This window comes from Thamnophis elegans, chromosome 16, assembly GCF_009769535.1.
Source record: "Thamnophis elegans isolate rThaEle1 chromosome 16, rThaEle1.pri, whole genome shotgun sequence".
Classification (NCBI taxonomy): domain Eukaryota; kingdom Metazoa; phylum Chordata; class Lepidosauria; order Squamata; family Colubridae; genus Thamnophis; species Thamnophis elegans.
The window spans coordinates 12,866,980-12,878,892 of NC_045556.1; the positions used below are offsets into that span (position 1 = coordinate 12,866,980).

The 11,913-nt window shown below is 43.9% G+C and overlaps 1 protein-coding gene across 1 annotated transcript; it reads right to left on the reverse strand.

Moving 5' to 3' along the window:
* Nucleotides 1-2,986: 2,986 nt before the first annotated feature.
* MINAR1 (membrane integral NOTCH2 associated receptor 1) lies at nucleotides 2,987-11,230 on the reverse strand. Its single transcript, XM_032232564.1, has 3 exons — nucleotides 8,933-11,230; nucleotides 6,765-7,019; nucleotides 2,987-3,184 (listed from the first exon to the last, which is right to left on the reverse strand). The coding sequence occupies exons 1-3, from the start codon at nucleotides 11,228-11,230 to the stop codon at nucleotides 2,987-2,989; spliced, it is 2,751 nt and encodes a 916-aa protein (XP_032088455.1).
* Nucleotides 11,231-11,913: the final 683 nt, after the last annotated feature.

The following is an 11,913-nucleotide window of genomic DNA, read 5'->3' on the forward strand; positions in this document are numbered from 1 at the left end:
GGTGAACTGGTAGTTGTGACCTGGCACAATCCCGACCTGGCACAATCCTGTGCAGTGTCAAAAACACAATCACTGTGTTTTTGACTCTACACTGCACGTGTGGAAAGCACAATGATGCCATACGCATTTCCGGTGCTGGGAGAATCGGTAGTTACAGTATGCGACACCCACCTCTGCAGTCACTTCACAAATTGTTTGGAATTAATCCTGGTTGGCCACCAAGTTTACAATCAACCACAAAAACTGCAAAGAATCTTAACAAGCATCTCTCTGCAGATTCATCTTCCCAAAGTAAATTATCTACTAAGGCGCACATTTTTTTCAAAAAATAAAATAAAAATCAAATTCATCTAAGAGACATGTATAAAGTAAACAAATTATGGTAATCTGATCCTGGCCTGCATTCACCTAACATGCTTAACCTGGTGAACTGGCTTAACCCATTCTTGGGACTGACACAGTACCTTAGCCAGTTTGGTTAAGGTGATCTTGGTTAGCTGCGTTGTGTCAATGCCCAAGGTTTGTTTTATTTGTTTTTCTAAATGAAAATCTGGTGGCCAAATTCACACAGACACCACTACAATCCTATGGGTTCACATTTCAAAAGGCGCAAGGTATTTCTTACAGAAGAGGGGATTCCAATGAACATGTTCCAAAAATGCATTGGAAAAGCACCACTTTATGCCCAGCTGCAGAATACCTTGCCAACCTATGCATAGCCAGGTGTTATATATATATATATATATCTAAATCAGGACTTAATATACATATTGCCAAACATGGTCCAAAATGAGCTTTGTATAGATGGACCTTTATGACAGATGACCTGCTCCTCTGTAATAATGTGCGAATGATGACTGTTTGTTTCCATTGTGCACATCCACAATTGTGCTACAGGATCCAATCTGGGTCAGTCGTTGGGACCAGCGGCTTTGTCTTCTGAACTTTTGGATTCATGCTGGAGCCCATCCTCAGGGAACTTCTCTCTAGCAGAATGTGTGTTGGTCTCTGCTAGAGAGAAGTGTTGTGACCCGCCGATGGCCTGGCAGCAAAGTTGGACAATGAGGAGGTTGGGGAGAAACATGGGCCAGTCCTGGGGGCTGAGGAAAGCTCAGACAAGGCCTCTGTGTCGGAAGCAGAGAGGAAGCTAGACAGCAGTGAGGCAGAGGAACAGCTGGAGCCTGTTCCCAGTGTGCACATTTGAAGAGTTTCCAGAAGACAACTAAAAAAGCAGGGTCGACTTAGAAGTAAAGCCACACCTTGGAAGTGATTGCCCCCCCCCAATAGGAGGAGCAAACGGGGAGTGGGCTTTTGCAGGAAATAATTCATTCATTCGTTCATTTCAAGAGTGGAAAGTTCTGTTTGTGACTATAAGAAACTGTGCCAAATTTTGCCTCGCCCTGCATTTGGAAACTAGTTATTTGGCAGCTCTCCAAACGAGATAAGGTTCGTGTGGATAAACATTCCTCTGAAAGACTGTTTGCTAAGCCTTGAGGACTGTGAATGAAAGGAATTCACAGTCATATAAATAAAAGGGGTTTTGCTGGGACCAAGACTTTGCTTCTTGCTTTTTAAGGAAGCCTGGGTCAGAACAAGAATTTCCCCGAGGAGGGCCTCCAGTACGACTCCGACTCAGAAGACAAAACCTCTGGTCCCGGTGATTGACCCAGACTGATACTGCAACATTATCCCAGGACCAGGGGTGGGTTTCAACCGGTTCGCGGCAGTCCCCGCGAACCGGTTGGTCGGCGAACCCGGAAGTAAGTAACTTCTGGGAACGGCGAGGGGGCCACCCGCCCGCCCGCGCTCCTTACCCGGTTTTGATGAGTTCTGCGCTTTCACGCATGCGCAGGACGCATACAGTGCCTGCGCGATCCTCCAGGAGCAGCTGGAGCATCGCACAGACGCTAGTACGCATGCGTGCACTGCGTGCGTGCACGAGAACCGGTTGGAACGGGGCGAGAAACCCACCCCTGCCCAGGACACATCTATTCACCTTCACAATGGTGCTACTTTAAACGGCCTCTTTCAACACGTAAAAGGAATGAGGGTGGATTTTTTGTAACATTTTCACTTTCTTGCTTATAGTTCCAAGAATGTATGAAAGCCAAGAAGCACTTCTTGGAAGTCATTCGATTGCAGATGGCCAAAGCTGGATGAAAGGAAGACATTTAGGTACCATTTGTGGAGGTGGGGGGAAAAAAAGTCAAAGGACTGTGGTGCACATGCCAGGTTCTTTTTCATAAATGTGACATTTATGCAAATGTTCCCTTTCAGAAAGGGCTTGTTCAACGCAACCTTTTTTTGGTCTACAGCAGATGGCATGACCTCCAGACCCTGGGATAATCTCAAAGGAACCTGTAGGGCGAGACCAGATTACAAACAGCCCTTATGAATTCCAGGGGTAGGAACACACAATCTCTCCAAGAATCGCACAATCTGTTTTCGAAACTTAACCCATAAAGAACGTGTAACAAAATGGGATACACAATACATACAGATAGTTTACATTTCGGGAAACGCTAAGGGTTGCTCTCTGTCTGGTAAATGCATATTGTACAAGAATTAATAGTCATCTATATATAATAATTCAGTATAAAAGTACAGGAAGGAGAAAAAACACCCCCACTTTTTGCTCTTCATCCATTTCCAGTTACAGGAGGACATTTTTTCTTCTCTTCAGAGGACACGGGGAAAATCCACTTGTAAAAATTTAAACCGAGGAGCCTTTAAGTCTGCGAGGCATGTTGCTGGTTTAAAAGGATGTTGTACTTTTTTTTCTTTAAAATGAATACAATTAAAAAAAAAATACACCTAAAATTCTTTGCATGCTTGCTTTGTTGGGATCCTCCGACATATCCTTCCCAACTAGTGGGAACATTTTTTATTTTTATTTTTTGCCATATGGTGGTATGTTAAACATCGATGGGATATCCAAAGCAAAGTTCTGTACAAGGCAGTTTGTCGATTCAGCCATCCTGGGGATTCACGATTTCATAGTACATATTGGAACCACAATGACCAAAATAACTGTACAGGCGGCGGCTGCAATTAGAGCAGATATTTTACAAACTTTCGCTCTTCGGAATTCAGCCTCCTTACGCTTTATTAATGAATCGTATCCTGGTGTATAGATATCCTCCATCCAATATTCTAAATTGTTGGGATTCAAGGATTCTTGAGTCTGAAATTAAAAAAATACAACAAACAAACAAAAAGTGGAGGAGCATTAAAAAGACAGGTTCTCCATCTGTTAGATTTCCCCCTCTCTCTCCGTAAATCATTCACCGCATACATCATTAGCTGGCTGAGCAAAATATGTTACCTTCACAATCTGGGTAGATCTGATCCAGCATGCTAGGCTAAAATATACTTTGTGTGGTTCTTGTTTCTTTCTTTTTCTTTCTTTCTTTTTCTTCATTACCCAATTAGATAACATCATCATTTCCTGCCAGTGAGAACAATTGCCTCCAGAAGTTGTGAATGCTTCAACACTGGAAGTTTTTAAGGACAACCATTAGTCTGAAATGTTATAAAGTTTCTTGCCTGAGTTGGAAGTTGGACTAGAAGACCTCCAAGGTCCCTTCCAGCTCTGTTATTCTATCACTTCTGGAAGGGAGTGGCTGTCAATAAATAGAAGTGATCCTTGGCTCCATATTGAGAAAGTATAATTTTATTATAATACAAGTATATTGCAGTAATGCATAGCTAGAACTGAGAATCATGCAGCAAAATCCCTAAATTCAACATTTCCCTCTTTTAACTGCCTCCAGTCACTGACTTCCCCCCACTCGCCCCCCATGACCAACCAGGTTCAAGCAAGATGTTTTCAGAATGGACCAGAGGTGGGTTCCTACCAGTTCGCACCTATTCGGTAGAACCGGTTCATCAAATCTACTGAACCGGTTAGAAGAGGTTCCACCTGTGGACCCGGAAAACAGGCCACACCTACAGAAGAGGTTCCAAGATTTTTTGAAACCCACCCCTGGTCCTTGGATATGATTATTCTACACTATCATGCTCCTATTTATAAAACTCAGTGCCTCTGTGAAAGGTAAGGATGACTACTGCGTTTGTGGTGCAATCAGAACATTGAGTGTGTTGAAGTTGTTTTAACGCAAACCAAAGATGCCTTTTAAAAAACAAGTTTACATCCTATTCTTAAGCATGCCAGTGCTGTGTGTGAGATAATTTAAGGTGGTTCTGACAAGTGTCATCGGCATCTTCATATCCGGTCACATGGGTGGCAAGCCACTCCCATCCGGTCACATGGGTGGCAAGCCACTCCCACAAAGGAGGCCACACCCACAGAGTAGGTTCAAACAATTTTTGAAACCCACCACTGGAATGGACATTTCAAATGTAGTATGTGTCCAGCTGCATTCTTCTCTGAGTTGGATGACCTTGAAGCAGCACCTCAGGGAGTTACAGTAGTTATTACTTTCGCTTTCCCACAAGCATTCTCCTGTCCCTCTCCCCAGAGTTCAGTACAGACTGTCACCGCATGGTAGTGAAGCACACAAGCAAGGGTAAGGTGGCAGTTGAGAGGGATGTTTGCTGCTGATGTTACCTAGTTGGGTAATGAAACATCTGCACAAAAGCAACCACACTCAGAGAACACCAAGGACACCATAGTTCAACTCTTAGCTATGAATATTCTCTTGTGGTTTTTTACTGGGTTTTTTCTTTTCTTTTCTTATTAAAATGCTATTGTTTCTTTTCTTTTGTTATTAATTGATTGCTTGCCATCGAGAATTGTTTGGCAGTTGAGGTGGCTCATACATGAATTAAATCAACAACATTGGTAAGAGACCAGATTTTCCCATTTCTCTTTGGTCTCCTTGCCACTAAATGTGGAAAAATATCACAGTCTCCAAAATTCCTCTTTACTGAAAGAAAGTATAAAAACATATTTTTTCACCCAATGCGATGAGGGGTGTGTGTGTGAGAGAGAGAGGGGGGGATTATTTATTTATTTATTCAGTTTTAAAAGCCACCCATTTTCCAAGCAATTCTAGCCAACTAGGGTTAAAAGTATCACATTGCAAAATAAATTATCAATAAAAACACCAGTTAACTCCGAAAGTGCAGATGTAGTTCAGGTTGCATCTTGGCTCAGGGCCAGGGAGAAAATAGGACTTCAAATCCCCCCTATAAAAGTGAAAATAATTTATTCTGCATGATGTTGTTGTCTTTTGGTAATCAAAGGACTGTGATTTTTTTTAAAAAAACAAAACACCAAAACATCAGAGGGAATGAAGATCTGTCTATCTTATTGCCCTCTATTCCCAGAGATTCCCAGCATATCATTCCAATAAAATAAAATTCAGTTCTAATTCATCTGATTTACATTTCATAGGCAGCATGAACTTCTTGCATTTGTCCCCAATTTTTAAACATTTGGTGCAATTTTAACTTTAGTATAACAATATAAATTGTATCTTTACAATTTATATTGTTTTATTTGTTTCCTAGTATGATTTGATTGCTTATTAGTAACCTATGACTATCATTAAGTGTTGCATCTTATGATTCTTGGTGAATATTTTTTATTTTATTTTTCTTTATGTACACTGAGAGCATATGCAACAAAGACAAATTACTTGTGTGTCCAATCACACTCGGCCAATAAAGAATTCTGTTTCTGTTTCTATTCTATTCTACTCTACTCTACTCTATTCTATTCTATTTAAATGTTAAACATTGGGTTTTCTTTTTCTTTTAAGATACATCTATAAGAGGCATACCGTGCCTGTATTATTTAATTTTCAGCCCCAAATGGACAAAACTCTGGGACGATCTAAAGGAGCAGATGGGTCACCATGGATCTGAAGGCTGTTACACTATTGTGATATTGATAGCAGCATCTTGGGCCAGTCCCGAGGGAAGGATGACAGTTAACAGGATGGGAAGCAGAATGGTTATATTTGAAAGCTTTCTGATTTATTCAAAAGAAACAGAAAAACTGTGCTAGATCTGGCAGCAGAAAGGTAGACGTGATGGTTCCCTCGACTCTCCTGCCCCCAAATTTACCAAGGTGGGACAGATAGGCTCCTTCTGAAGCGGAACTCTCTCACTCCCTTGTTGCAGTGCTTCTCTGCTTTTCACTTGGCAGCCTTGCTAAAAAAAACAACAACGGCTGACAAGATGCCCTCGAGTCAAATCAGAGCAACACCTTGTGACTGAACCTTTCCACCACCCGAGTCTGTTGGGGCTTCAAGTGGCTGATTAATTCCGAATCTTGACACCTGAGCAACAGAAAGCTGTGAGAAGTATCTTGTCTGTAGGGAGATCAGAAGGAAGATAACTGCGGTTTCCAAAAATAATAATAATAATAATAATCCCTTCTGGAATTTGGGATGACAGCAAACGGGTACAACTGGCAAGCTACCAAATCAGAGATGATATTCAGCCAGTTCTGACAGGTTCCGGAGAACCTGTAGTGGAAATTTTGAGTAGTTTGGAGAACCAGCAAATAGGCTGGCCATGCCCACAGCTTCCTCCCAGCCGATCTTCTTTTGTTGCCCTGAACAGGGGAACGGAGCTGAGAAGCAGGTTAAATAGTGTGGGGAGGGAATGGGGATTTTGCATGTATTTTTCCCCTGCCACGTCCACCATGCCACGCCCACCAAGCCACGCCCACAGAACCAGTAGCAAAAAGAATGGAATCCCACCACTGAATCGGTCCCTGGTGCCCAAAAGGTTGGGGATCGCTGGCCTGTAGGCAGAGTCAGATCCCCAAGAAGAGGGAAGAAATGTCTTACCTGTAGGTCCAAAGATGCCAACTTCCCTTTCTCTCCCGAATTCCTGGTGTATTCCTCAACGGTCCACGAAGGCTGGACTCGTTTCACTTCAGCCAGCTCTGTCAAGCGCATGTCTGTGTAAAGAGGGTTGGTCTTCATATGGGATTTGAGTGATGCCGGATAAGGGTGAGGGCTAAAGACTTGCTCTATCAGGAAACCGTCTTTGGGTGGTTTGGAATGGCGATATGGCTGAGGGATTTCATACTGCCGATCGGCCTGCAACAAGGTGTGAAAGTTGGGTGGGTATCCTTAGAAAGGCCCAAAGGGGATTCTGAGCCGACTACAACAGAAAACATGCATGCATGATGATACTGAAGGGGTTTAGCATTAAAGGTTCGCTGTGCAGAGGAGATCTTGCATATGCTTTCCAACTTTTCCACGTTTTCAAACTTTTTCACACTACCAACCTGCCTTCCATTGAGGACCTGTGCACTGCACGAGTCAAAAAGAGGGCTGTGAGAATATCTACAGACCCCTCACATCCTGGACATAAATTGTTTCAACTCCTACCGTCAAAACGACACTATAGAGAACTGCACACCAAAACAACTAGACACAAGGACAGTTTTCCTCTGAATGCCATCACTCTGCTTAAAAACTAATTCCCACAACACTGTCATATTATCTACTAAGACTGTATTACTATTATTCCTCCCTTCCTTCCTAGTACCTATCTCTCCCCACTTATGACTATAATCACGTTGCTTGTATCTTTCAATTTATATTGTTTTATTTGTTTCCTAGTACAATTTGATAGCTTATTAGAAACCTTGACTATCACTAAGTGTTGTATCTTTATTTTCTCGATGAATGTATTTTATTCTCCTTATGTACACTGAGAGCATCTGCACCAAAGACAAATTCCTTGTGTGTCCAATCCCACTTGGCCAATAAAGAATAATATTTTTAAACATGCCCATTTATACCCAAAGAGTTTGGCATAGCGGTTAAGGCATCAGGCTACAAACAGGAGATCATGAGTTCCAATTCTCCTTTATGCACAAACCCAGCTGGATGATCTTTGGCCAGTCTGTCTCAGCCCTAGGAAAGAGACAATGGCAAACCACTTCCAAAATGTTGTCCAAAAAAATTCCGGTGTCTAGTCCAGGTAGTTGCCAGGAGTCAAGATTGGCAAAGATATACCAAAATTATACCTGTTCTCCCAAAGCAAACTTCTTGTACTGACAAAAACCCCTTTTATTAATTGACTGTGAATTCTGCTCATTCACATCCAGCAAAGTATTTCAAGGGAGGATTTACAGTCACAGACCTTATCTGGCTTGGAGAGCTGCCAGGGCGATCTCTGCAAAACTTGGCAAGGAGTCTTGGAGAATCACAAACCAATTAAGTGAACTAATTGTCTCCTGCAAACTCCACTCCCCTTTCGCTCCTCTTTTATTTCCTCTGGGAGGAGCCATTTATTGTCCACCTGTGGCCTTATTCCCAAGTTGACCCCTGTTCTTTAGGTGTTCCCTTCGTCTGGCAACTCTGTGCATGCGCACACTGGGAACAGGCTCCTGCTGTTCATCTACCTCACTGATGTCTGACTCTGAAGGCAGCTAATAATTGTCGGACGGTCCTGGCCCCCTCTCTGCCTCTGACACAGAGCCCTCATCAGAGCCTTCCCACAACTCCAGGACTGGCCCATGTTCCTCCCCAACCTCCTCACTGTCCGAATCTGCTGCCAGCTCTGCTGGCCGCTGGTGGGCCACAACCATACACAAACTTTCATTGTTTTAAATGTCTGCTTCATTAAACAGACTTAATAATAATAATAATAATAAAAGGAGTAACCACATTATCTAGAAAAGCGTTTGAGACTTGTTGCTCAAAGGGAGAGAGTGAACTCTCTTAGCACATTCCAGCTCCTACCAAGCCAACAATTCGAAAATGTGCAACAACAAGTAGATAAATGGGCACCATTTGGGTGGGCACCTTCATTCAAGATGTGAAAGGAGCCCCCAATTGGACGTTGGTGATGTCATTGACAAACCCTTTCACCTCTTTGTTGCTTCAGACACAGGATTATTAGTATTGGGAGCTTAGCAGAACAACTCAATTCTACTTCTATGCAAAAACATGAATATATTACTGATTGAACCTAGGGGAGAAAAAAAAAGGAATTATACCTCTTTGGATTTCCGGTGCCAATCTTTGTTTTCATTCCCACTTCGCTCTTTCATCTCTTCCTCTGTGATGCCAGCTTGGTTGGTATAGGGGATGGCACGCCAGTCTCTCGGAGAGTTGGAAATGCTTGCAATCTTAGATTCGGTGGCACTGTTTTCCTCGGTTAAAGATCGTGAGGATCTCCGGGTGAACAAGCTCTTTTTCAAGGCCTTGACACGAAGGCTCTCACTGTTGCTGCCACTGGCATCCGAGCAGCACCAGTCCGGGTTATTCTCCAGTTTGCCCCCATGGGACGAATTGTGGCATGAAAAAATCCTGGGGGAGGTGCTGTCTTCCGAGGGAATCTCACTGGTTAAGGAATTAAGATCAAGCTGGACACTCATACTCTCCGGCTGCTGGATCTTTTGGTCCAGTTTGTTGAGCTTCCCCAGGACCTGAGAAATCTCATCCCTGACCCCAGAGAGGGATTCCAGTTTCTTTTCGATTTCTCCAATCCTTAGGACTAGTTTGCAAACACTGGTTTTCAGCTCGTCGTCTGTGCTGCTGATCTCCAGCCGAGACACTTTGTCTAGATTGTTGCCAGCGCTTCCGTTGGAAATTTTAGCTAAATGGTGTTCGGGGGAGCTTTCACAGTCAGACTTGTGGATCTGAGAAAGGGAGCCAGTGCTGTTATAACAAGACGATTGGATCACGCCTGTAGAGCCAGAGACGCTCAAATCATCCAGAAATCGGAAAATATCGCTAATGTCGTCGCTGACGATTTCAGAGTCGTCGTCAGATTGCTTCAAGGAGTGTCTCTCGCCATACTTACTTTGGTTTGGGTGGGTCATCTCCTTGAATTTTTTGTGTTCCAGCCCTTGCCGATCGGTCTGCGTCCCAACGCTACTGGTTTTATCAATGCTTTGAAGCTGAATGGCGGTGCAGTTAATGCTTTTGTCTTTAAATTTTTTGATGGGCTCGTGCTTGTCGACTTCTAAGATGGAGGGGATGTCTTTGGATTTATGCCCATTTGATTTGACCCCGTAATTGGCCTGCATCATGGCTTGCTGTTCTTTAGAGCTGAGATACTGTTGGTGCCTCTCCGAAGCGGAAAAATTGACCGGCTGGCTCTTTGAACTTTGGTATTGGATCTTCTCTTCTGCCTGTTTCCTGTTAAAAAAGGATCTTTCAAAATCAGGGACTTCCTCCGTGTTCAAACTCCAACTCTTGACTGGCCAGGGAGTTGATTTGCTTGGCTTTCCCAACCATCGTTTCGTCTCTTGAGGACCAAGGATAGTTGTTGGGCCAAAATAGGTCGAAGCTTGGAGATCATCTAAGCTTTCATGCTTGGCTCGTCTCTTCTCCGGAATGGGGGAATAAATGGGATTCAAATACTGGTTACTGTAAGGTATTTCGAAGCTGTGGTTGAAGAAGGTCTGCTTGGTGGTTTCCTTTTGGCTTGGGGGTTCTCCGAGCTCATCGTCCACTTTGCCTGGAGGCGACATCAAGCTGGGCGAAATGGTGATGAGGTTATGGAAGTCTTCCTTGAAGATGTTGCGCTTCTGCATGCAGGACTGCATCAAAAAGGGCTCGTCGCTTGGAAGGAAGGATTCCTTCATGCCCGAGCTGGGAGGCAGTGACTCCTGGTCTGAGATGGAATCCGTGTCAATGTTCATGGGGAAGTAAGTGCTCTGCATTTCACAGGGGGGAGAATTGGCAATGGTGTATGTTGCCAAAGCTTGCAACCGATCAAGAGAAGCGGTTCGGCCTTTGACCTCTTTATTCACCCCCAGCAAAATGTTCATCTCTGAAGTGGGTACAAACGGAGGACAGTCTTTGCAATCCCCCTTCCTACATTTGGAAGCCCTCTTGCTGGAGTAACCCCTGCCGAATTCCCCGTCTTGCAGTTCGCAGTTCCCCGCGCAGTCCGCCATATTGCACGCCTCGTTGTCCGATCGGCAGGAGTCCAGCGAGTCTTTTTTCCTCACTTTCTCTTGGGTGATGGGCAGCTTCTCCTTGGCCATGCCCCCGTTCATCTGGATGAGGTTGAAGATGGTCACAATATCGGCGGCCACCATGATCTTCTTGGACTGCTGATTGTTGACGTTGCATCTCATTTTGTCCTTGAACAAAGTGGCTGGGAAATTGGGATCCAGGCAGGCCGTATAGAAAAGCACGCTCCGTAGCTTGGCCAGCTGGGACAAGTCAAATCGAGCACATAATGATTTGCAGAGGTCCTGATAGGAAACAGAGTTCTGCTTAGTATCCAGTTCCTCCAAGATGTTCACCAGGAACACAGAAGATTCTTGATGGGCCTCCATGGTAGGTAGGAAAGGCTGCAGTTCACCTTTAAGGTTTTTGCTCCGGTTCTCTGCTAATTTATAAAACAAAACAAAAACACAGTTATCACAAGTCATTGCATCTCAATGATCTACTAGTGGCTGATGAAGAGAGGGTGTTGCAGGTATAAAAACTGCAGTACCCCTTCCAAAATATTCAAAGTTTGTCTTTTAGCAGGAAGGGGTTCTGAAGGATGATTAGGCAAACAGAATAGAATTTACCATGTTCTATGTCTCTTCTGAAGAGTTTAGAGTAATATCTATAGCTCTCCCTTTCTCCCTCCCTCCCTCCCTCCCTCCATCTATCCTTCCCTTCATCTCTCTTTATCCATCCATCCATCCATCCATCCATCCATCCATCCATCCATCCATCCATCCATCCATCTATCATCTCCCAGAATGTATCCTTGTACACAGGGATCACAAGCCTAGCTTTTCACAAGGCTAAAGGTAAAGGTAAAGGTTCCCCTCGCACATATGTGCTAGTCATTCCCGACTCTAGGGGGAAGTGCTCATCTCTGTTCCAAAGCCGAAGAGTCAGCACTGTCTGAAGACGTCTCCGTGGTCATGTGGCCGGCATGACTAAACACCAAAGACACATGGAACGCTATTACCTTCCCACCAAAGATGGTTCCTATTTTTCTACTTGCATTTTTATGTGCTTT